We start from the raw sequence: 19,784 nt of genomic DNA, 5'->3' as shown, positions 1-19,784 counted from the left end.
ACTATCAGATTTGCGTTGCCAGTTTGACACGTGATTCGACACTTGTTTCACAACAAGTGTCGAATCACTTTCGATCGATCAAAGATTGAAGTGCAAACGTGACACCAGTAGATGGCGTAGCACAGCGTTACTTGTTACATGTTTGTTTTTTCTCTTCAGAAATGTTACTATGTTAATATTTAACTGTCTCATGCGTCTCATTCTTTGTCTCTGTTCAGTTAACGTAAAGAGAAACCAAGTAGAAGTTGGAGTCACACGTTCCTGGTTCGGGTAAGCTAAAAGGATTTAGATGTTCAGCTGCCTTACATCTTTTTTAATATATATTTTTTGTACATTCATCTGATGTAAGCAATAAGTCAAGAAGTATTTAGCAGATTGTTGAAAGTTGAAAGATAGAAATATAAGCCTTCATAATGTCCCTCTATAAGTCACACTCTTATGAAGGCACATTTATATTGTGCTTAAATTGAGATAAACCATTTTTGAATCATAAAACTTTATTTGTGGAAATAGCAATGATCAACAACAATTACATTTACAGTACAGCCTGTCATATGGGCCTGTAAGGGCAAAATTAAAATAAAAGACAATAAATCATCACGGCTACTTCATACACATTAAGTCACATTTTAATCATTAAAGTCCAGAAATATTTTGTAAAAGTAAACCATGCACAATATAAGTAGCTAATATAATCTTTTTTTTAAATGCATTACAATTGGACGAGTTTGACTGCTGAGTCGTACCAAACCCAGAAACCGACATAGACTGGCTCACTAAAGGTGGCCTGGAAGCGGTGGATAAGAGACATGGTTTCACCTACAGTATAGAACGCCAGAGTACCCCCAACATGGTCGAGGAACACACCAATTCGAGAGGAGTAAGGTGCATTGATCTCTATCTGATCTTTGCCGTGACGAGCTGAGTAACTGCTGTCGGAGCAGAAGACGCTCCAGGACTTGCGGTTGTACCCGATGCGGCAGCTGTCCCCGTAACCCATCCTCTTAATGCCTTTGTAGGTGATTCCAATCGCTGCTCCCTCCCCACTCCAGTCCACCTCCCAGTAGAAGGCCCTTTCACTGAGGGCCTCCCTGCACAGGACCTGGGGAAGGGAGTCAAATCTGTCGCCACTGTCATTGTAGCTCTGGGGATCTTTCTTTAGCATGGCCTTCTTGTCGCTTTTGGATATGTAGAGCTGTCTGTAGGCTGTGTTTCTGTCCAGAGTGAGGTCTTGGTAATCTAGGAAGGAAACAATGGATTGCTTTAGCTTTCAATAGCTCAGATCAAATTTCAGTGAGAAAACTCAACACTAATAGCCTCTGTTTAGAGCACAATGGGAGCAACCCTTCTCCATCAAGGCCACTATTGTTTGCCGATAAACGTTCTTTAAGTTTGGTCGGATATTTAACTTGCGATATACTAGGTTAAAGGAAAAGACCCTCTGGCTGTACACAGAAAAGAGTGACTTTAGGGGGTAAGTGTCACCTGGCTGCCTGTCTTCTGCAGATCACAGCTGGTGGGACACCCGCCGGGGTCGGCTATGTCTGTCCGATCTATGATCTGCAATGCCACAAATATTAATTTGCTTAGGATTTGTGGTCAGCCAAAGGGTCTGACAGAGAAGCTTACTAAAACATTAAAGAGGCTTTAACTAAAACTTACATTTCAAAAAGTCATCCCTGTATTGAGGTTCTTGAACTGGCACCGGCACAGACTTGTACATGGCAGCTTCGTCAGCTGTCAAAAACAATACAAAGCAAAGTTAGTGACGGACAATGTTGACCCTTTCCCATTACTCCCATTATTTACACTAACATTATGGTCTCTTGAAAAGACTGGGGCAGTTCTACACCAATAGACTGAGCTAAAGTCCATTATAGTGGAATGTGCTCTTGTAAACGCACCACTAGTTTGACTTCCTAATCAAAGTAAACATTTAACCATGCAGCTACCGAAGGAACTCAGACTAGCCCCTAATGAATACTCTCATGCTTGAGCTCAGGCCAAACACCAAACAGTGCTTCACAAAAGCCCTGTTTCAGACAAAGGAAATTGTAAATCTCTCAAGAAATTCCTGCGCATGGCTTTGCAAAAGTCACAGTGTACTGTACGCTGTCCATTTGTTAAAATATACACTCTGTCCTGTACTAATGTATATCTTGTGGGTTCTTAAGGCCTCACCTTTTTGGGCGTCACCTTTTCGGGATTTCTTCTTTGTAGCATCCTCAAGTTCACAGAAGGTCATTTTGTTCACTGGAAAAATAGCGACATATTTAGTTGTACTCTTTCTATTGCATTTTGGACTTTTGCCCAGTTGTAGCAAACCTCTTATTTACCTATTTTTGCTACTTTGACCAGCTCATCATTGCCAAATTCATGCAAGTGTTGTTTCATCTCTGAGACGGCCTTTGTGACTGGGCCAAAGCTGAAATAGGGGTCGACGCTCACTCTAGGCAACAGCTCATTCTCAGTTTGTTCAGTCAGCATGTGGAAGACCTAAAGAAAAACATGATGGTTGCTTTTCGATGTCTTTCTATGTCTTCATTTGGTTGTTTTCATTTATTTTATTTTTTTACCTGGATAAAGTGGATATGGTCATCAGTTTTGGACAGTTGAGTTATTTCATTGTCCCTCCTCTTCAGATCTGCAATTTCATGGCTTAACCTTTCCATGTGGCCCTCTGCGTTGTTCAGTGCTGCCCTCTTATTGGACGAAATCAGCTTGGCCATTTCCTGCTGCATTCTTTCGATTGAGCGCATCATGTCGCTAAACATCTTCTCACATTCCTGCAGTGCTCTTTGGGCTGAGTGCTGCGCAGGAGGAATGGGGACGTGTCATTAATTGGGTGTCACAAGGTGTATTTTTACGAGCACACCGTCATCACTACGGCATGAAGGAATGCTGTCTCTGTAGTGGTTGGTCTGGTCTTATCTGTATGACAAATTATGCTGGCACAAACCTTAAGTGCGTCCACAGCATGTTTGAGATCCTCCATTTGCTTGAGCCGCTCGTGAATCCTCTCTTGGATCTCGGCCTGGGTGGCGCCCAATCGTTGCTGCGGAGATAAAACAACACAACCATTGATGTGGGCGTTTTGACAATATCATTTTTATCAGACTTCAAACATCATGACTGAACGCTACATGCAGGTAGCTACGGGTGTGTCCCAAAGAGGGCTTGACAGGCTTTTGTATTTCCTTCTGTGTTGCAAGTTAATGCAAGACTTACCACATTATCCCCATTGGAAATACAGATGCAATGCTTTTGGTCTACAACTCTTAATATATATTTAAGTCCCAGCCTGATGCCACTTCCATTTGCAACATTAGATACAAGAAAAATAACCCTGATTATATAGTTTACGTTTGATGATTTGCTGCTGAAACTAAAATATATATTATTTTTTTTCTGAGGTTAAAGTGCCAAGTGGGTATTGCATATTCTGGAGATTTAACTTTTAATTCTGAGACAAACATTACCCACCCACTTTACTCAACAAAAACAAATTTCAACATAGAAAATGAGCAAATGCTCCGGGTGGGTGGATGTTAGATTAGTAAATGTTAGAGATACTAACCTGTTCGTCAGCTCTCTCCTGCTCAGCAGACACCATGTCGTGACCTTTATGTTCCTTGACTGTACACAGCACACAGATGCACATCTGGTCAGTGCGGCAGAACAGCTCCAGGCCCTTCTGATGCTGCGGACAGATCTGCCGGTCCAGGTGCCCGATCTCGTCCACCAGCTTGTGCCTCTTGAATGTAGCCGACTCAAAGTGAGGCTTCAGGTGCTTCTCACAGTAGGATGCCAGACACATCAGGCAGGTCTTGATAGCTTTGTGCTTCCTTCCGATGCAAATGTCACATCCTATATCCTGGGGTCCAGCGTAGTTGTAGTCCGGGGACGGCGGAGGTGGCGGGTAGGATTCGGTGGAATTGCGCTGCATGCTGCCAGATCGTGAGCCTGCAAGTCGTCTGGGAGTAGGCCTCTTGTTGTATGTGACCCTGCACTGCGGGCAGATGTATGTGTTGGAGTGGTCAGCGTGGTCCCAGTAAGTTTTGAGACAAAGGGAGCAAAAGATGTGTCCACAAGGTATGGAAACTGGGTCCCGGAGATATTCTTTGCAGAGATAGCAGCTCTCCTGATCTGAAGACATTGGTAGATTCTCTGAACACTGTGACAGCCGAGACACTGTGAAGTGGCTTGAGTCAGCGCAGTAGCAAAGTGATCTCACAAAGTACAACAAGCACAAGTTATATAGAGTAAACATTGAGAGGCTCAACAGGTTGAGCCGAAACCAGTAAAACAAGGCGGGGCAGGCAGAGGTCAAAGCGACAGCCTCTATTGGGGAATGAAAGAAATGTGTCATTTGAATGCAAATGCGTGTTCTTGATTAAGAAAAGTGAATGTTTTGGGGCTTTCTCTTAGTTTTGCTAAAAGTGTCTCCTTAAAGGTATAATAAGTTTATGCATGTCTTAAATGAGGAGCTGTCAGAAGTCTCAAGGTTTTTACTATCCAGTCTCTTTACAATATTAAAATTTAGGCAGTTTGTTAATCAATAATTGTGTTACTCCAAAACATTGCTCAAGGTGTAGAAGAATGGCCTTAAACCAGTGGTTCTCAACTGGTGGATCGGGACCCAAAAGTGGGTTGAAGGTCTTAGATACATTTTTTGATCATTTTGATAGAGTAATTGATAGTCAATGCCTAAATCAACTGAAATCTGTCAAGAAATATGTTTGCTTTTAAATAATTAATTTCCATTACTAAAAAAAATGCCAAAATCCAATATATTTGAAGTTGAAAAATTTAGTTGAAGGTTGAAATTGACATTTGAAATTGACTTGTCATGGTACGTTGAAGGTGTGTCCTGAAGCCACACCAGTTGAGAACCACTGCTTTAAACTATGTTTGATATTTTTGATAGTTTAGACAAGTGTATAACTACAGCAAAAAGATACTCAGTAATATAATGTATTAAGATAGATTTCATGAATTGTAGGACTTTTTCAAAATACTTGCCATTAATGCTAAATCACAGGGAAACGGGTGAATCATAAGCATTTCACAATCATTAGTGAAGTATTATTTACTATAGTGTAAAGAATTTTAAAGACAAAAGGCTGTGATTTGACAGATACAGTAAGTCTTTACTGTGACTCTTTGTTAATACAGTCATCTTTCATTAGTGAGACGACTTCCTCAATCAGTGCATGTGGATAAAGTGCAATAACAAAAAGATTAGATTAGATTAGAAAATCTACATTCACATGATGTTACTTTTCCTCCGTTGAACATACAAATTGTTTACTTCCTCAAAAGAATTTACTGAATGTTTCATCATCTGATTTTAAAGGCTGTGTCACTTTATCTTTACGCTGAACGCGCCTCTCAGCTGAGTTTCAGGTCTGTTGAAATGGAGATAGGAATGCAACTACACTTGATAGCCCAGATAATAGCAGGGCCGAGAAAGCCTGTCTAAAAGATTCCATTGTGTTAGAGCCAGCATGGAGAAGCAAAGTGCCAGGCATTTTAGGGCCAGGGACCATCCATGCAACTAAACTAAGCTCAGTTGTTTTCAACCGTGGAAAAACAAAAGAGTCCACAATGAAATAAAACAAAAACAGAGGTGGAATTTTGAAAAAACTGCACCATATAATAATAATAATAATAATAATAATAATAATAATAATAATAATAATAATACAAAACTCAATATAAAATGTTTTCAAAATATGAGACAGACAACTAAGATATTTATAGTAAAAAAAATAAACCTTAATAAGTACAAATAAAAATACACACTGTTATGACCATGTCTCGATTTTTGAGTCGATTAAATGTTTTTATAATAAAATATATATTGTGCGTTGCTGTTTCATGAACTTTAATACAAACCTCAGCTCAAGCAAAACTAAATACTTTCCTCTAATGTCATTTAACACACAAAAATCTTCCATTGTCTCTTCCAAACTCCAAAACTAAGTGCCGTTTCTCCCAAAGAAATGGCTGTAAACCTGACGATTATTAAGTCTTGTGAGGATTATTGAGATTGACCAAAATGAAGATAGCAATTTCAATTACATTTCGATCATTTGCCCAGCCATGTATGTAAACAATAGACTTATGCAAAAGAGGACAAAAACATAATTTAAATAGTCTCTAAATGAAGCAAAGATTCAAACTAGCGAGGGGCTTGAGTGCCTGAAGCAGTCCTGGACCACAGTTTGAGAACCACTGCTATGGCAAACTAGCATTTTAGTTAGTTAACAAACTAGATGAAAAAATAATTGTACAAAATAGAAATCGATTTGACCCTTTTATCATGTTTATTATTTATCACAGCTCATTCTATTACAAGACTTATGTCAGGTGAAACTAACATTACTTAAAAAATGTAAACCAGCTCACTGTCCTTGGATCAACTGTTTGTGCATGTCATCACTCACTTCTTGTATAAACACGAACAATGACATTTACAAATGGTCTCATACTTTATATTTAGAAACGATGTAGTTTTAACCACAAGCATCTTCATGCTTTTTATACTGCCTCACAGGACAACTGGATTAGATTGTTATTGTCAAAAATAAGTATTTCAATAACATTCAAATAAACCGAAACCTCCTTTAGTCCACATAAACTTAGACACTTTCAGAAGAATAGTTTCTCCGGACCTGAAACATTCCTGAGTTTATTTTGTAATAATGTAATGTTTCTGCACTCAGAGGTACAGTATGTTCAGCTGTGGCAGAGGAATAAAAAGAGGAAATTAAAGACACAAAAAAAATCTAATTTGGAAGAATTCCAGTTTATTTGTCAGAGATGGAGAGCTTAGGTTTCAGGTAATCGCAAGTAAAACTTTCCCAGTGCTTTTGCACAGAGAAAATAAACAGTACACATTCATGCTCCACTTTGCTGAAACCGTTTTAAGCTTTGTTAAAGTTACAGTTACTACCAAGCCCAGAAACTCCACTCCTGATTAGATTTGCGTATGCCATGAGCAAACATTGTTGATTATTTTTTAACATGACTTTGCTCGGTTTAACCTTTGTGTCAGCACATTTCAACTTTGAAGCCAAACGAAAGGACAAATACAAGAGGCAAAAATGTACAAGATAAATTCAGTTCATATCAGAAGAAAATAATATAAAGCATATTTTTTAGAGTCCAAAATAAGAAGAATAACAGTAAAAGTTTTGGAAATTTACTGTATGTTACATTTCAGTGCAGTAGTAATAACATCAGGGATCAGGCAGTTGCAGCTTTCTGAACATTTGTCGACTTCAACTCCAAATCTGGCCATTGTTCCTGGTACTCGTTCAAATGGGGTGTCTTCCTGTTTTGATTCCAGCCGCTCAGTGAAACGGACCCCTGTTTCCTTTGATCAAACAGCCCTTGGTGCTCTGCCCACTCGCTGCCTCAGTTTAGTGTCCCTGCAATGTTCCACGCACCTTGTGTGTCGAATGAAGTTCGACCTTTTTCACCTTGAACTCTGGTGAACCGAGATAACTACCGAGAATCTGGCAGGTATGATGCTTAATTAGAAAGTTATCGAAGTGTCTTGTATCATTAAAACCCCGATCAGGGCACATTTAAGGATCTTATGGAACTTGTAGCTTTTTTAGATCTATTCCCACAGCAGAGATCCTCTCCAATAACAGGTAGTTAATCTGTAAGCACACGCAGAGCATTTCTGACTCCAGAGGAAGGAAGGAAAACTGGCTTATCAGAGACTAGACCAAATATGGCGAGGTGAAACTACCAATTGTATGAGGTAATGCCCAGAAAAAGGTGGGGCTTGGGCTGTTTTTCTTTTTTTTTACTTTATAAGATTTTTTTTTTTTAAGACGAATGGTGTATACACTACTTGGAATGAAACCAAGAATTTCATCTGATCCTAAGTGGCATAGAAATAGAAGTGGCGCATTAGTATTGGCGAGGACTGGTGGCCTTGGCCTAATTGAAATGCTAATTAGGGGCCGTGATGTCAGCAGAGACTTCATGCTGCACAGGGTGAAGAGCAAAACAGGGAGTCAGCTTTTCCTATGCGCAGTGCTCAGTAAACTTGAGGCTAAAAGTGCCAAAGCAATGCAACAACATGGAGTAATGTTGCAAAATAAAAATGCTACATAGCCTGTTATTAGGCAACTGTGAATAGTAATTGGACATGTGAAGCATGCTCAGCCACAATGCACATCACTGAACAGGAATGTAGCATTAGAGTATTTGTACATGCTGCACAAACAAAAGTAATCTGCCCACAGTTACATGACGTGGGTTACAGCACTGGTCTGACAGGTCACTGGACAAACACAACATCCTGAACTTACTGCAAATATTTTTATTTTAACGCCGCTGTAAGGTTAGACGATAACAGTCAGGATTGTTTGAAATCAAGGTAGAATTGTGCAGAGTATGTGTATGTTTGCTTATAGGGTGGTCCCTAAAAATTCCTCCACAACCACAGGCTGCATGCGTGTTTGTTGAACTGTAACCGGTTTAAGACAATGGCAATTCTGTCGGATAACAATAGGTGGAAATGCAGCTGCGAGAAGTGTGTGCGCAATACATCCACAGATGAGCCACTAGAGAAAATGAGGAATAAAATAATGGTTACTTGGAAAATGTGATAGCTCTGAGGCATAGTTATTGTGATCCTTTACTTTTCATTCATTCATTATAATTTCACTAGTGCACTCTCTTTCCTGTAGGCTGCTCCCTTTCTGCCTGCCTGCCTGCCTCTCCCTCCTCTCCTTGCTCAACCTGCTTATCTGAACTGGGCAGGGCTCGATATACTCACGGCACAAGGGGAGGGCCTTGTCTGCTTTCAATCAATAACCTCTGGAATTCAGAAATACAAGTAGGTCCTGTCTGTGGCAGGCTGTACCACACTCGAGAAGGCGGGCTCCCAGGCGCACTATACGAAATCCTCTTTCTGCTTCAGCACTGCTCTGCTTTCCCACAGGTCTGCCAGAGTTGGGAGTTCACAATGGCTGACCGCACGTCTCCAGATTACTTCAGCTGCACTCTGTGCCTGAACCTGCTGCGGGACCCTGTGGCTATCCCCTGTGGGCACAGTTTTTGTATGGACTGCATCAGCGGCTACTGGAACGAAGCGGACTACACAGGGATTTACATTTGTCCACAGTGTAAGATCACGTTCACCCAGAGGCCTGTGCTGCGGCCCAACGCCACTCTGACCATGGTAGCTGAAAAGATCAAGAAGAGTGGTCTCAACCTGAATGTCAACGCCACACTGGGGAACGGCATTGCGGGCCCTAGTGACGTCGCTTGTGACTTTTGCTCTGGGAAGAAACTAAAGGCGGTGAAGTCCTGTCTGAACTGTCTGGCATCCTATTGTGAAAAGCACCTGAAGCCTCACTATGAGTCAGCCACGTTCAAGAGGCACAAGCTGGTGGATGAACTGGGGAACCTGGACAGGAAGATCTGCCCTCAGCATCAGAAATCCCTGGAGCTCTTCTGCCGGACAGACCAGATGTGCATCTGTGCCATATGTACTGTCAGTGAGCACAAGGGCCATGACATTGTGTCAGCTGAGGCAGAGCGGGGAGAGAAACAGGTAAACAACTTTTGATTCTTCAGTTGTGAGGGTTTATGAAGGAAATGTTTGTATTTACTCAAGGAGGCAGTACATCAGACTGTGCTATTATGCCTTTGGCTGCTTGTGCACCTGACTCTAGGTAAACACTCAAAATGTTACACAGCCTTAATTACTGGAGTGAATGCAGCTTGTTTTTCAAAACCTCTGCCCTTGTAACACAAATAGCAATTGTACTTTGACCCATTACACCAGTGCTATCAGCTCCCCTGGCAGTCTTTCACCACCAAAACAACTCCAGCTTTCTGATTAGCTGTTTCAAAGCCGGGGGAGTGTCTTACTTATCAAAAGCTGCTTTTCTGAGAATGTGTTGTTCCAGCTGTGGGCTAGATACACAGAAACTTCCTTTTCTTCACCGTTCTGTGCTGGTTCCCACCTGTGGGAGTGGGCTGTGCAGTCAAGTGATACTGAGAGCAGGGAGTCAAGGCCTTCAAAGGCACATGATCATGTAGCAGGCACATACCTTGCATTACAGGCATGCATGCTGAAGTGATGGAACAATGCCTGTAAAGCAAAATGAGATAAGACAGCGTGAGTGACAACATTCTGTGGTTTACAGTGTTGTGGATGAGTAACCAGGTGGGAGGGTGCTTTTATGGCCTGCTCTATATGGGATAAAGGGTTTTTAAGGCTCACTGAAGTAATAAGTCATCAGTTTGTTTCCCCCTGCTACACTCAAGGTCTGGTTTCTCTCATCCGGAGATTTACAACCTGACTCTCCAACACATCTCATTCGCTCTCTCCCCCGCAAACCCTCCCCCTCTCCCCCTCATGTTCATCATCCCCCCTCCCTAGATTCCCAACATTCCTCAAGCTTATCTTGAAGAATGGGTTTGTGGGCTCGAGTAAAAAGCTGAATTAGAAAAGCCCTCTATTGGGGTTGTCACTGCAGCGTGCACCTTGAAACATCTTTTTAAAAGTCAGACAGCAGTAGTTTCACATTCCTGACATGACGGGGATGCCATTAGAGATTTTTCAGCCCCCCACTCTCTCCCCCTGAGATAAAAGCTGAGCGTATTAAGAAGTCGGGTTTATTAAACATGGCAAAGGGCCCCTCTGGATGTTCTTTGATGGAAAAGAATGTTAAGTCTCATACAGTGAAGTAAAGAAAACCACACCTCATAAATTACTTATGATTAAGCATTGATGCATTGTCTGCCATGCCCAGGTTTGACAAAAGCAGGTGCATTGTAAGTCATGTTCCTGTCTCTGTTTTTTTCCCCACAGAAACTTTTGGGAATCTCCCAAGCTGAGATCAAGCAAAAATGCCAGGAGCGAGTGAAGGAACTAGAAGAACTGAAGACCGCTGTAGATTCTCTGAAAGTAAGGAGTTTTTTTTCTTTTTTATATCTCAGACAGATATCTTCAGTGTGACACGTAGAGGTGCTGTGACGTCAGATGCTTATCATAGTTGCACACAAATGAGACTAACATCCTGGATTTCCTGTGCAGAACTCGGCGCAGAGGGCCATGGTGGAGAGCCAGAAAATGTTCGAGGACATGATTCGCTCCATTGAGAGGATGAGGTCAGAGGTGACTAAGCTGATTGGTATCAACGAAAAAGCCGCGTTTAACCAGGCCGAGGCTTTGATGGAGAGACTGGAGCAGGAGATCGATGAGCTGAAGAAGAAGGAAAGCGGACTTAAGCAGCTTTACAGCACCGAGGACCACATACATTTTTTACAGGTAGCATGTGACTCCCTGCCCTAATACACCAAAGAAATCCTAAATCCTCCAAAGAAATCCCATGCTGCAATAGGAGGGCTTGACTTTAACACAAGTCAAATAGCCAAATGCTGGTGTCTGGTTACAGTGATTCTCAGGGGAAAAAATGGCTTGGAAGTACCACCAGAATTAAATCATGTCTAAAAGAAATGGCCTAAAAATGTAGCAAGATGACCATATGCAAAATGATGACAAGTCCCAATTAAAGTCAGGCAGCGAAATAAATTAACTAACACCATTTCAGAAGGATGAGCCAGGGAGCTGAGTTGTGTTTATTTTCCCCACAGAATTTCAACTACCTCTGTACCCCCACTGATGATGGCTTCATACCCAGAGTATCACTAAACCCAGACTTCTCCTTCGGCACTGTCCGGAAGGCTGTGGCTGAGATCAAGGATCGTCTGGAGGAGTTTGGCAGAGAAGAGCTGCACAAAATCTCCAAGTCAGGTCTGACCTCCGCAGCTTTGCTCAGACTGGAGCAGAAAAGAGCATTGTATTCTAAACAAAAGCGCCTAATTGTCGCTAATTGTATGTCTTGCAGTGAATGAAGTCCCAGTCTACACTACAGAAAGCAGAACACTGGACAGAAGGAGCAGAGGTGAGTCTTGTGGAGTGTTTTAGAAATATTTGGTTGGATAATGGTGAGGCATGAGACAGGAAATGTTTAAAGGGAGGCGTATGACATCATGATAACAAATAACAGAGGAACAGTGGGAGTAAGGTTGTGCTGACACTGTATTTTTCACTTCCAGTCAAAGAGATGGTAACTGTTGACAGTGCACCAATAGCTCCAGAGCCCAAGAGCAGAGGAGACTTTTTAAAATGTAAGCAACTACATTGTGGTATAACAATGACTCAGTATGTATAGTTCAGAATGTATGACTTACTATGATACCGTCCCATTTAGATTTCTGCCAGTTAAAAATGGACCCCAACACTGCATACAAAGAGCTATACATTTCCGACAGCAGTAGAAAAGTCATCCGCACCAGAGACCTACAGTCTTATGCAGAAACCCCCGAGAGGTTTGATAGCTTCGCCCAAGTGCTGTGCCGGGAGGCCCTGTCCGGAGGCCGCTTCTACTGGGAGATCGAGTGGAGCGGGGAGTTCTCCATTGGCGTGGCCTACAAAGGCATCAGTCGTAAAGGCAAAGGCTCATTGTGTCTGCTGGGCTACAACGACAAGTCCTGGAGCCTGCTCTGCTCTGACACGGGTTACTCAGCCTGGCACAACAGAGTGGACAAGGCGGTCAGTGGCCCACATTCGCCCAGGATAGGCGTGTACCTAGACCACACAGCTGGTGTACTGGCCTTCTACGCCATTGGCAGCAGCATGACCCTTCTGCATAGGTTTGAGGCTAATTTTGTTGATCCAGTCTACCCAGGATTTGGTGTAGGAACATCTGTGAAGATTTGTAATGTCAAATAAGAGCTGCAATATTTAATTTTTATAGCGTGCCATTAGTCTTTCAACACTATATCACTAAATAATTTACTGAACCATCATTATTTTGTAGATGTACATACATGTATACTTTTTTTTTTTACTTTGTCACAGTATTTAAGCTTGTATTAAATCACATTTTCAGAACCATATTGAAGACATAAGCACAATATAAATTAGTCATCAGTGTTATCTTTATGCATCTGCTGACAACTGCTAAAATATTTTTTGAGTTAAAGTTTGTTCACAGGCAGGGCATAGTATGACTCTAAGTCATGGGTACACCAAGACCCTGTGTGTCTACTCCCACTACAAACTTGCAATGTTAACTAAATAGTGTAGCAGTCGTTCAGATGGTTTTGAAGTTTTTCCACCCACTTGAAAAAAAAGTCTTTATTTAATTTGTTAGACGAGTTGTATGAAGTTGTTGATTTTGACTTGTTTTGTTATAAAATTGCTCAAAGTACTTAAATAAAGAGCTGGATGAATGTTGTCAGCGTTCTAAGCTTTTATTCACAACTATCTCACTTGATGTAGTTATTACACTTCAACAGTATAATGAGATGAGTCTGCCCTCTGCTGGCTAAACACAAAATATTAATTGAACAGCAGAACTGCAGTTTCAGCACCACACTCAGCACTTACCTGCTGCAGCACTTTTCCTCATGCACTTGATCAACTTTTCTGAAGAATCTGCTCTTCTTGGAGAAGTTTATCACACTTACTTTGATATTTATTTTTGAGTAACAGTGCTCATGAATAAAACACTTGGTCTTGACTCTTAACTCTTAGTAAATAATCACCTCTAATCTGATTATTATAGTACATCCTTAGTAAATCAGATCTTTAAGTGGCAAGTTACATTTTGCCATATAAATAAATGTAGTTTGTGTTTTATGTAATATATGTGAGTTATTTTGTTAATATTTTTCAAGGTATTTTTGGGGGGAAATATTAGGATTTTCATGGCTCATGTTTCGTTTCTCAAAATCTTTCACTCCTGCAACATAAATCACACTTTTACATCAACAGTTGCTCAGTACTCACAGTGGCATTTCACCAAAGTATTTTTTTTCTCCTAATTATTTCTGTAATTATTATTTTGACCACTACTCTTTACTTATACTTGAGTACATTTATTTTAAAGTAACATTACTCTTATTTTAATATTTTGGCTACTCTACCCACCTCTATTACACTAAAGGATGAATCTGGCTATGACTTGGTTAATTAGAATGGTCAAAAGGTACTTCTTTTACTTGAGTATATGTACACACACACACATCATATAATTAGAATATCATGAAAAAGTGCATTTACTTCTGTTCAACTTGAAATGTGAAACTAATATATGATACTGACTCATTACATGCAAAGTGACATGTCAAGTCTTTGTTATAATTTTGATGATTCTGTCTTAGTCCATTTTTAAAATATTCTAATTTGAGGCTCAAGCTGTGAGTCAAAATAATCTAAATGATAGCAAATAAAGGCTATACATATCTCACTTTGCATGCAATATATTACTTTCACAGTTTAAGTTGAATAACAGCAACAACACATTTTCATGATATTATAATTATATGACGAGCACCTGTATTTTGTATTTTATGACTATATTGTACTTCTACTTGACCAAAATGTAAAATAACTCTTAGACTCATATTCTGACTACTTTACCCAACTCTAATCAAGAGGAAGCTGTTCTGAATGTACTCTTCAAACAGTGTTACAGGTTTTTCGGTCAGTGCTTAACAAATGAGACGCACGCAGTTGCTTATTTGTACAAACCTCTTCTTAGGAAAAAAAAAAAAAAAGTCTCATTAAACAGGTTTATTTTAACATAGATATTTATTGATTCCCAAGATGAACGGAATTTGAGCATAAAACGCTCAGAGGAAAAACAGTCCAGACTTCAAACATCGTAGCCAACAAGACCCCCTTTGCCGATGCACTCTCCAATGTAGAACCACATCAACACCTCTGTTGCCACCAGTCCATTTCTGAAGGCGTCCTGGAAAAGCAGAACAAAAAGTCCTTCATTATCGTTTTACTCATTAATGACACAGATTTGATCCCTTCACCATTCTTTCAACTGTGCCACGATTTATATAAGTAATTACTAACCCTTCATCTGCAAGAATTAAGACAGTGCACTTGTTTACAGTGGTGGAAGAAGTACTGGATATTCTAACTTAAGTAGAAGTGCAGATACAGGACCAAAAATGCACTTAAGTAAAAGTAAACAATCTGATAAAATTTGTACTTAAAGCCACACCGCGTAGAATTTTACCCAATAAATAAATTGAATTAGAAGCATTTATTTTATGACAGATATTTTCATCATTGAAAAACACCTCGACTCACCCCTCCTAAGATATGACTCTAAACTTAACCAGGAGTGGGTACGTCTCCAGCTCGTTTCCATAGAGATGTGACGAAAGGCAGTAGAATTTGAGATCTAAACAGGTTAGTTTCTCATCATCTTTCATAACACACTGCAGTAATAGCATCTTCTGTGTTGAGCTGGTCATTAGGAGCATGTTTTTTTTTTGCCGGCAACAGTATAGTTCAAAAATGTTACGCAGTGTACCTTTAAAAGTACAAAAGTACACATTGTACAATATACTTTATGAGTAAAAAGTAAACGTATTTAAGAGTTTAATGTGCAGTATTTTTTTAATCATTTGAATAAAACCAGGTCTAAGCGAGTAAACCACTAACTAAGGTAAAAAACAGGAACTAAACCAGGTCTAAACCCGGACTAAACCAAGTCAGGTCTAAACCAGATCTTAACAAGGTCTAAAGGAGTAAACCACTAAATCAATTCTAAATTGGGACTAAACCAGTTCATCGTAGAGGTCACTTTGAAAATATAATACCTTTAGTAGACAGTATAGATACGGGCTCTAAAATATAGTTAAGTAAAAGGTATTCATCATAAAATGTACTTAAGTAAAATAAAAGTACTAATAATTTGTACATTTAACTTTGTTACTTTCCACCACTGCTTGTTTATAATATTACTGCCTACATTAATACATACCCTGACTGTTGTTTGACCCAGACGTCCGGACTGAAAAGCCTTCAAGAGATTGGTTGCCCCTGCGATAGCTTTGGGGATCTCAGCAGGAGATGGGGGAACAAGTTCAACACGGGCGTAATACCAAAAGGTCGCAAGTCGAGGTTTGGAGTAGGTGACAGCGGCTGAAAAAGAAGACAACATTGCGTTAAGATCGTTAATAACGTTAGCACTACTGTAGATGCTACGTTGTTTTGGTCAAAGCTAGCAAGACGCTAGCTCTGCAGATAATACAGTGAATTAAATAGCCAATCTGATGAGTTGAATGAAAAGAAACAAGACCTTAAATACAATAAACTTGCAAAGGTGTGCAGGATGCAGTTGATAATGGCTTGGTGAAACTAAGGGTTCAAATGAAAGACAAATAGCTCTAGGACGGCTGTCATTAGCATTAGCCATGTTAGCTAGTCACACGGCGAAAAAATGTGCTCACAAATGTTACTCTTAAGTTTACTCCACCACGCAAAACATAATGATGAAAGTAACTGACCGCTGAGAAGAGTCGGTACTTTAGCGACCAGTTTCTGCGCTGCTTGTGCCATGTTGAAGATCTGTCTGTGCCCACTCGTGCTAGCCGACTGAATGTCACCTCCAGTGGAAGGACCCGTGGAGTGACCGCACCGCTGCCTGTACTAAAAAGAAGATCTACTAAGTCAGGGGTGTCAAACTCAAATACACAGTGGGCCAAAATGTAAAACTTGAACAAAGTCGCGGGCCACCATTGAACAAATGAACCTTTTAATATGGACCCAAACAAGATTTGCTTTAACATTGAATATGGAACAAGCAACACTTATTACTATACAATATATAGGCCTAACTTAATAAGATAAGATAAGATAAGATAAGATGTCCAGATAATAATAAGATAATAATAATATAATAATAAGATAATAGTCCAGATATGCAAAATAGTCCAGATATGCAAAATCTGAAGAAAAAAAAGTATAATACCGGTGGGCCAGCTCGAGTAGTCATTTGGTATAGCCTCGCGGGCCAAATATAATTACATTGCCAGAGTTTGACACCTATGTACTAAGTAGTAGCAGTAATAGTACTCATGTGTTACTAGATTTATGGCGGGTTTTTTGAAAGTCTTTAGATATAGTGCCAAATTGATGGAAAAGATTATTTAATATAAGATTAGATATTATGGTGGGGTCTAGGGTAAAGGCGGGTAGTACTCAGTTACATTTACTCAAGTACAAGTACATGAGTAGCTTTTTTTTTTGAAGAAATTGTACGTCAGAGTAGTTTTATTATACAGCAATTTTTATTTCTACTTGAGTAAAATTAGAATTAGAAGTATCTATATTCTTGAGTAAAAATAGTTTACTTGAGTAAATAATGTGTCAAATGCTTCATTTTGATTGATAAAATAGATCTAGTTCATCTTGTGCACCTTGTTCATTAGAATAATTTTGTTTTTCTGGGGAAATATCACAATTGTGATCAATTGTGTTGTTTCACACAATTTATGGCATCATTGAAAAATAATTTAGGCTTTTTCCCTCAAATAGTTTGGGCCACTACGTTACGAGTAAAACAATTTGTTATCAACATACTCTTACTCAGTGTTTGGAAGTAATCAAATACATGTATTTAGAACATGTATTTTGAGTGAGTATTCTGGTAAAGTTACACTTTTACACTTTTATTTAGAATAGTTACTTTCCAAATATCCAGGGAATACATACCAGTATACTCCTTACATTTTAGTTCCATATTGCACAACATTAAGAGCTTTTAATGCTGACCTGCTTTTCCTCCTAGAATAAAATAAAGATGCCTTATGCCACAGTTCACACAAACACTGCACACGTGCATCACATGATGTGCTCTGCTGCTCCTTTGCCGAGAGTTTGAGTTTGGCTTCTTTTCCTCTGGTACAGGGACCCCTGGGGGACCTCCATTGGTTGACCAGTGATTATGCACATTTTCAATTAATCCCTTTATGTGTATGAAGTAAGAACAGGTGCTACAAATACCCATGTACAGTATATGTAAGAACACAACAATATGTCACAAACTTTGACAATGATAATACATTTTTATTAGGCTACATCTTGGCAATACATTTAACACTTGAAACGCGTGAAAACTTTCATCACAGAAAAACAATTGATATTTCAAATCAGCAAAGTGTATAATGCGGACAATCAAAATGACTATTGCTTATATGGCTGCCATTTACAAATAGGTTGTCTCATCATCTTCCCCCTGAAAAAAATATCTGATCAGTTTATGAACATAATGAAACATTGTCAATGCTATGTTACCTCATGTGAGCAGGCCGCAGTGACTGACTGTTTTTTGTCACTTTTCTCGTTTATCATAGAGGCTTTCACACTGCCATCTTGCTCTGTAACCACGACCTCCTCACAGAAAAGTAAAGGTGATAGACCCAACTGTAGGGGGGTAAAAAGACAATTTCAGTCATCAGGAAAACTCAGGCTGACACGTTTATGTCCATTGCAGTAATAAAATTGTGATCAGTGCAAAAAAAGCCTACCTTGGTGTAAAAGTCCAGTCCTTCAGGTGTAATAGTGGTGAGACTGATCCCTTGTCCACTTTGTCTAACACTCTCTGTAATCTCCTCATGTTTAAGACCCTCCACTGCCTCTCCATTCACTTCTAATAGCAGATCTCCAACTCGCATCCCTGCCTTCTCAGCTGGGCTACCCAAGACCATCTCACGCAAGACATGAGCTATACAAATGTCACCTGTGTTACGTCGGTCTTAAAAATGATATAAAACGAATATACAGTTAGTGTTCGCTTACCAACACGTCCTGTTGGTGACCGTTCCAGATTTAGGAGAAAGCCATAGCCATCTACACCTGGCAATAAATGGAGTTTTCTTGCTGTATATGGAAGATTATGTGTTTTAGCCATAGCTGGGAGGATCGGTATCCCTTGGGAGTTATAGTATTTCTCACTCTCAGCGTCAACCACAAGAATAGTGATCTGACTGCCACATTTTTTTAACTGAAATATATCAAAGATGATTATTGTTATGCCAAATTAAATTATAGCAACATCTAAAATAACATTGTATACCATTGTGCTTATTGCAGCGTGCGATAGATCTTCTACAGTCGCCCCACTCATCCAGACTAGTCGATCTCCCTTAAACACCCCAGCCTTCTCTGCTGCGCCTCCAGCCACCGGGTTCACAGTGAAGTGACCCTTTTGCCCTGAGGAGCAAATTATATGAATTATATGATCGCCCAATTATGTGCATCTAAAAGTACTGTAATCCTGCCACTGTTACCTTCTACAGGAGCAAAGGCGATTCCCAGACCAGACCCTGAATTCTTAGTGATGTGACAGAGTCTTGGAGGTTTACAACGCTCACTTTTGTCGACCATCGACAACTTTTTAAAGTCATATTCTATAGACTTACATTGTCCATACTCCTCTTCACTCAACACTAGTAAAGATAACTGATTTCCACTTAGCTTCATTTTCAGAGAAACCTGTACAAAACCACACATTTTTATCATTTGGCATTCTCTTGTAAACTTTGATATTTGTGTAATCATATCTCACTTCTTGATGTGACATGTCATCCACAAAGCAGCAGTTGACTTCCAGCAGCCTGTCTCCATCTCGAAGGCCACTGCACTCTGCAATCCCTCCTGGCGCTACTTTTCTGATTATGTGGCCTGGTCGGTCTTTCTCCATGCGAAGGTAAAAACCATATGACTCCCCATCTTCACGTTTGAGAACACACAGACGTGGATGAGCTGTTGTCTCAGAGTCTGACAAAAGAGAAAAGGTTTGTGATCTAAAAGAAGAGCTTTAATACACTTTAATGAAGTACCTGTATCATCTGTGATGACCATGGCTGGATTGTCTATTCCCTCTTTGGCATTAAAAGAAAAAAATCTTTCAAAAAATAAAACAAAA

The 19,784-nt window shown here is 40.0% G+C and overlaps 4 protein-coding genes across 4 annotated transcripts in view; 1 reads left to right on the top strand and 3 right to left on the bottom strand.

Annotated features, from left to right (window-relative positions):
* The first annotated feature begins 225 nt into the window (after positions 1-225).
* ftr82 (finTRIM family, member 82) lies at positions 226-12,840 on the top strand. The gene is made up of 8 exons (XM_079566896.1): positions 226-270; positions 8,969-9,583; positions 10,850-10,945; positions 11,075-11,308; positions 11,635-11,794; positions 11,889-11,945; positions 12,100-12,171; positions 12,255-12,840. Exons 2-8 carry the CDS (start codon positions 8,993-8,995, stop codon positions 12,773-12,775), a joined length of 1,731 nt encoding a protein of 576 aa, XP_079423022.1. The 5' UTR covers positions 226-270; positions 8,969-8,992; the 3' UTR covers positions 12,776-12,840.
* On the bottom strand, positions 577-8,993 carry ftr83 (finTRIM family, member 83). Its single transcript, XM_079566895.1, has 8 exons — positions 8,804-8,993; positions 3,578-4,191; positions 2,960-3,055; positions 2,577-2,810; positions 2,337-2,496; positions 2,182-2,253; positions 1,663-1,737; positions 577-1,239 (listed from the first exon to the last, which is right to left on the bottom strand). Exons 2-8 carry the CDS (start codon positions 4,154-4,156, stop codon positions 713-715), a joined length of 1,743 nt encoding a protein of 580 aa, XP_079423021.1. The 5' UTR covers positions 4,157-4,191; positions 8,804-8,993; the 3' UTR covers positions 577-712.
* A 1,782-nt stretch (positions 12,841-14,622) lies between the features above and the next one.
* On the bottom strand, positions 14,623-16,494 carry atp5l (ATP synthase, H+ transporting, mitochondrial F0 complex, subunit g). The gene is made up of 3 exons (XM_079566467.1): positions 16,363-16,494; positions 15,837-15,997; positions 14,623-14,804 (listed from the first exon to the last, which is right to left on the bottom strand). Exons 1-3 carry the CDS (start codon positions 16,412-16,414, stop codon positions 14,706-14,708), a joined length of 312 nt encoding a protein of 103 aa, XP_079422593.1. The 5' UTR covers positions 16,415-16,494; the 3' UTR covers positions 14,623-14,705.
* A 1,747-nt stretch (positions 16,495-18,241) lies between these two features.
* Positions 18,242-19,784, bottom strand: part of nherf4b (NHERF family PDZ scaffold protein 4b) — a gene marked incomplete at both ends in the record, with an annotated part of 9,398 nt that continues 7,855 nt past the window's right edge. The window contains 7 exons of the mRNA XM_079566696.1: positions 18,242-18,280; positions 18,385-18,581; positions 18,656-18,860; positions 18,933-19,069; positions 19,147-19,351; positions 19,425-19,636; positions 19,699-19,763. Coding sequence (XP_079422822.1) covers positions 18,242-18,280; positions 18,385-18,581; positions 18,656-18,860; positions 18,933-19,069; positions 19,147-19,351; positions 19,425-19,636; positions 19,699-19,763 — 1,060 coding nt within the window. The remainder of the gene's footprint in view (positions 18,281-18,384; positions 18,582-18,655; positions 18,861-18,932; positions 19,070-19,146; positions 19,352-19,424; positions 19,637-19,698; positions 19,764-19,784) is intronic.

This window comes from Gobius niger, assembly GCF_951799975.1.
Source record: "Gobius niger genome assembly, chromosome: 11".
NCBI classification, from domain to species: Eukaryota; Metazoa; Chordata; class Actinopteri; order Gobiiformes; family Gobiidae; genus Gobius; species Gobius niger.
This window is presented reverse-complemented; position numbering and strand designations above follow the sequence as displayed.

Bases quoted from the DNA above. Each gene is read 5' to 3' on its own strand.
- ftr83 (XM_079566895.1), bottom strand. From the start codon at position 4,156: ATGTCTTCAGATCAGGAGAGCTGCTATCTCTGCAAAGAATATCTCCGG. The intron at 2,497-2,576 runs GTAAAAAAATAA...GTTTTTCTTTAG, and splicing joins ACCATATCCACTTTATCCAG to GTCTTCCACATGCTGACTGA. The intron at 1,738-2,181 runs GTGAGGCCTTAA...TGTTTTTGACAG, and splicing joins AAAAGGTGACGCCCAAAAAG to CTGACGAAGCTGCCATGTAC.
- ftr82 (XM_079566896.1), top strand. From the start codon at position 8,993: ATGGCTGACCGCACGTCTCCAGATTACTTCAGCTGCACTCTGTGCCTG. The intron at 10,946-11,074 runs GTAAGGAGTTTT...TTTCCTGTGCAG, and splicing joins CCGCTGTAGATTCTCTGAAA to AACTCGGCGCAGAGGGCCAT. The intron at 12,172-12,254 runs GTAAGCAACTAC...CGTCCCATTTAG, and splicing joins CAGAGGAGACTTTTTAAAAT to ATTTCTGCCAGTTAAAAATG.
- atp5l (XM_079566467.1), bottom strand. From the start codon at position 16,414: ATGGCACAAGCAGCGCAGAAACTGGTCGCTAAAGTACCGACTCTTCTC. The intron at 15,998-16,362 runs GTCAGTTACTTT...CTTCTTTTTCAG, and splicing joins AGTACCGACTCTTCTCAGCG to CCGCTGTCACCTACTCCAAA. The intron at 14,805-15,836 runs GTATGTATTAAT...CTGCTTTTCCAG, and splicing joins TGGGTCAAACAACAGTCAGG to GACGCCTTCAGAAATGGACT.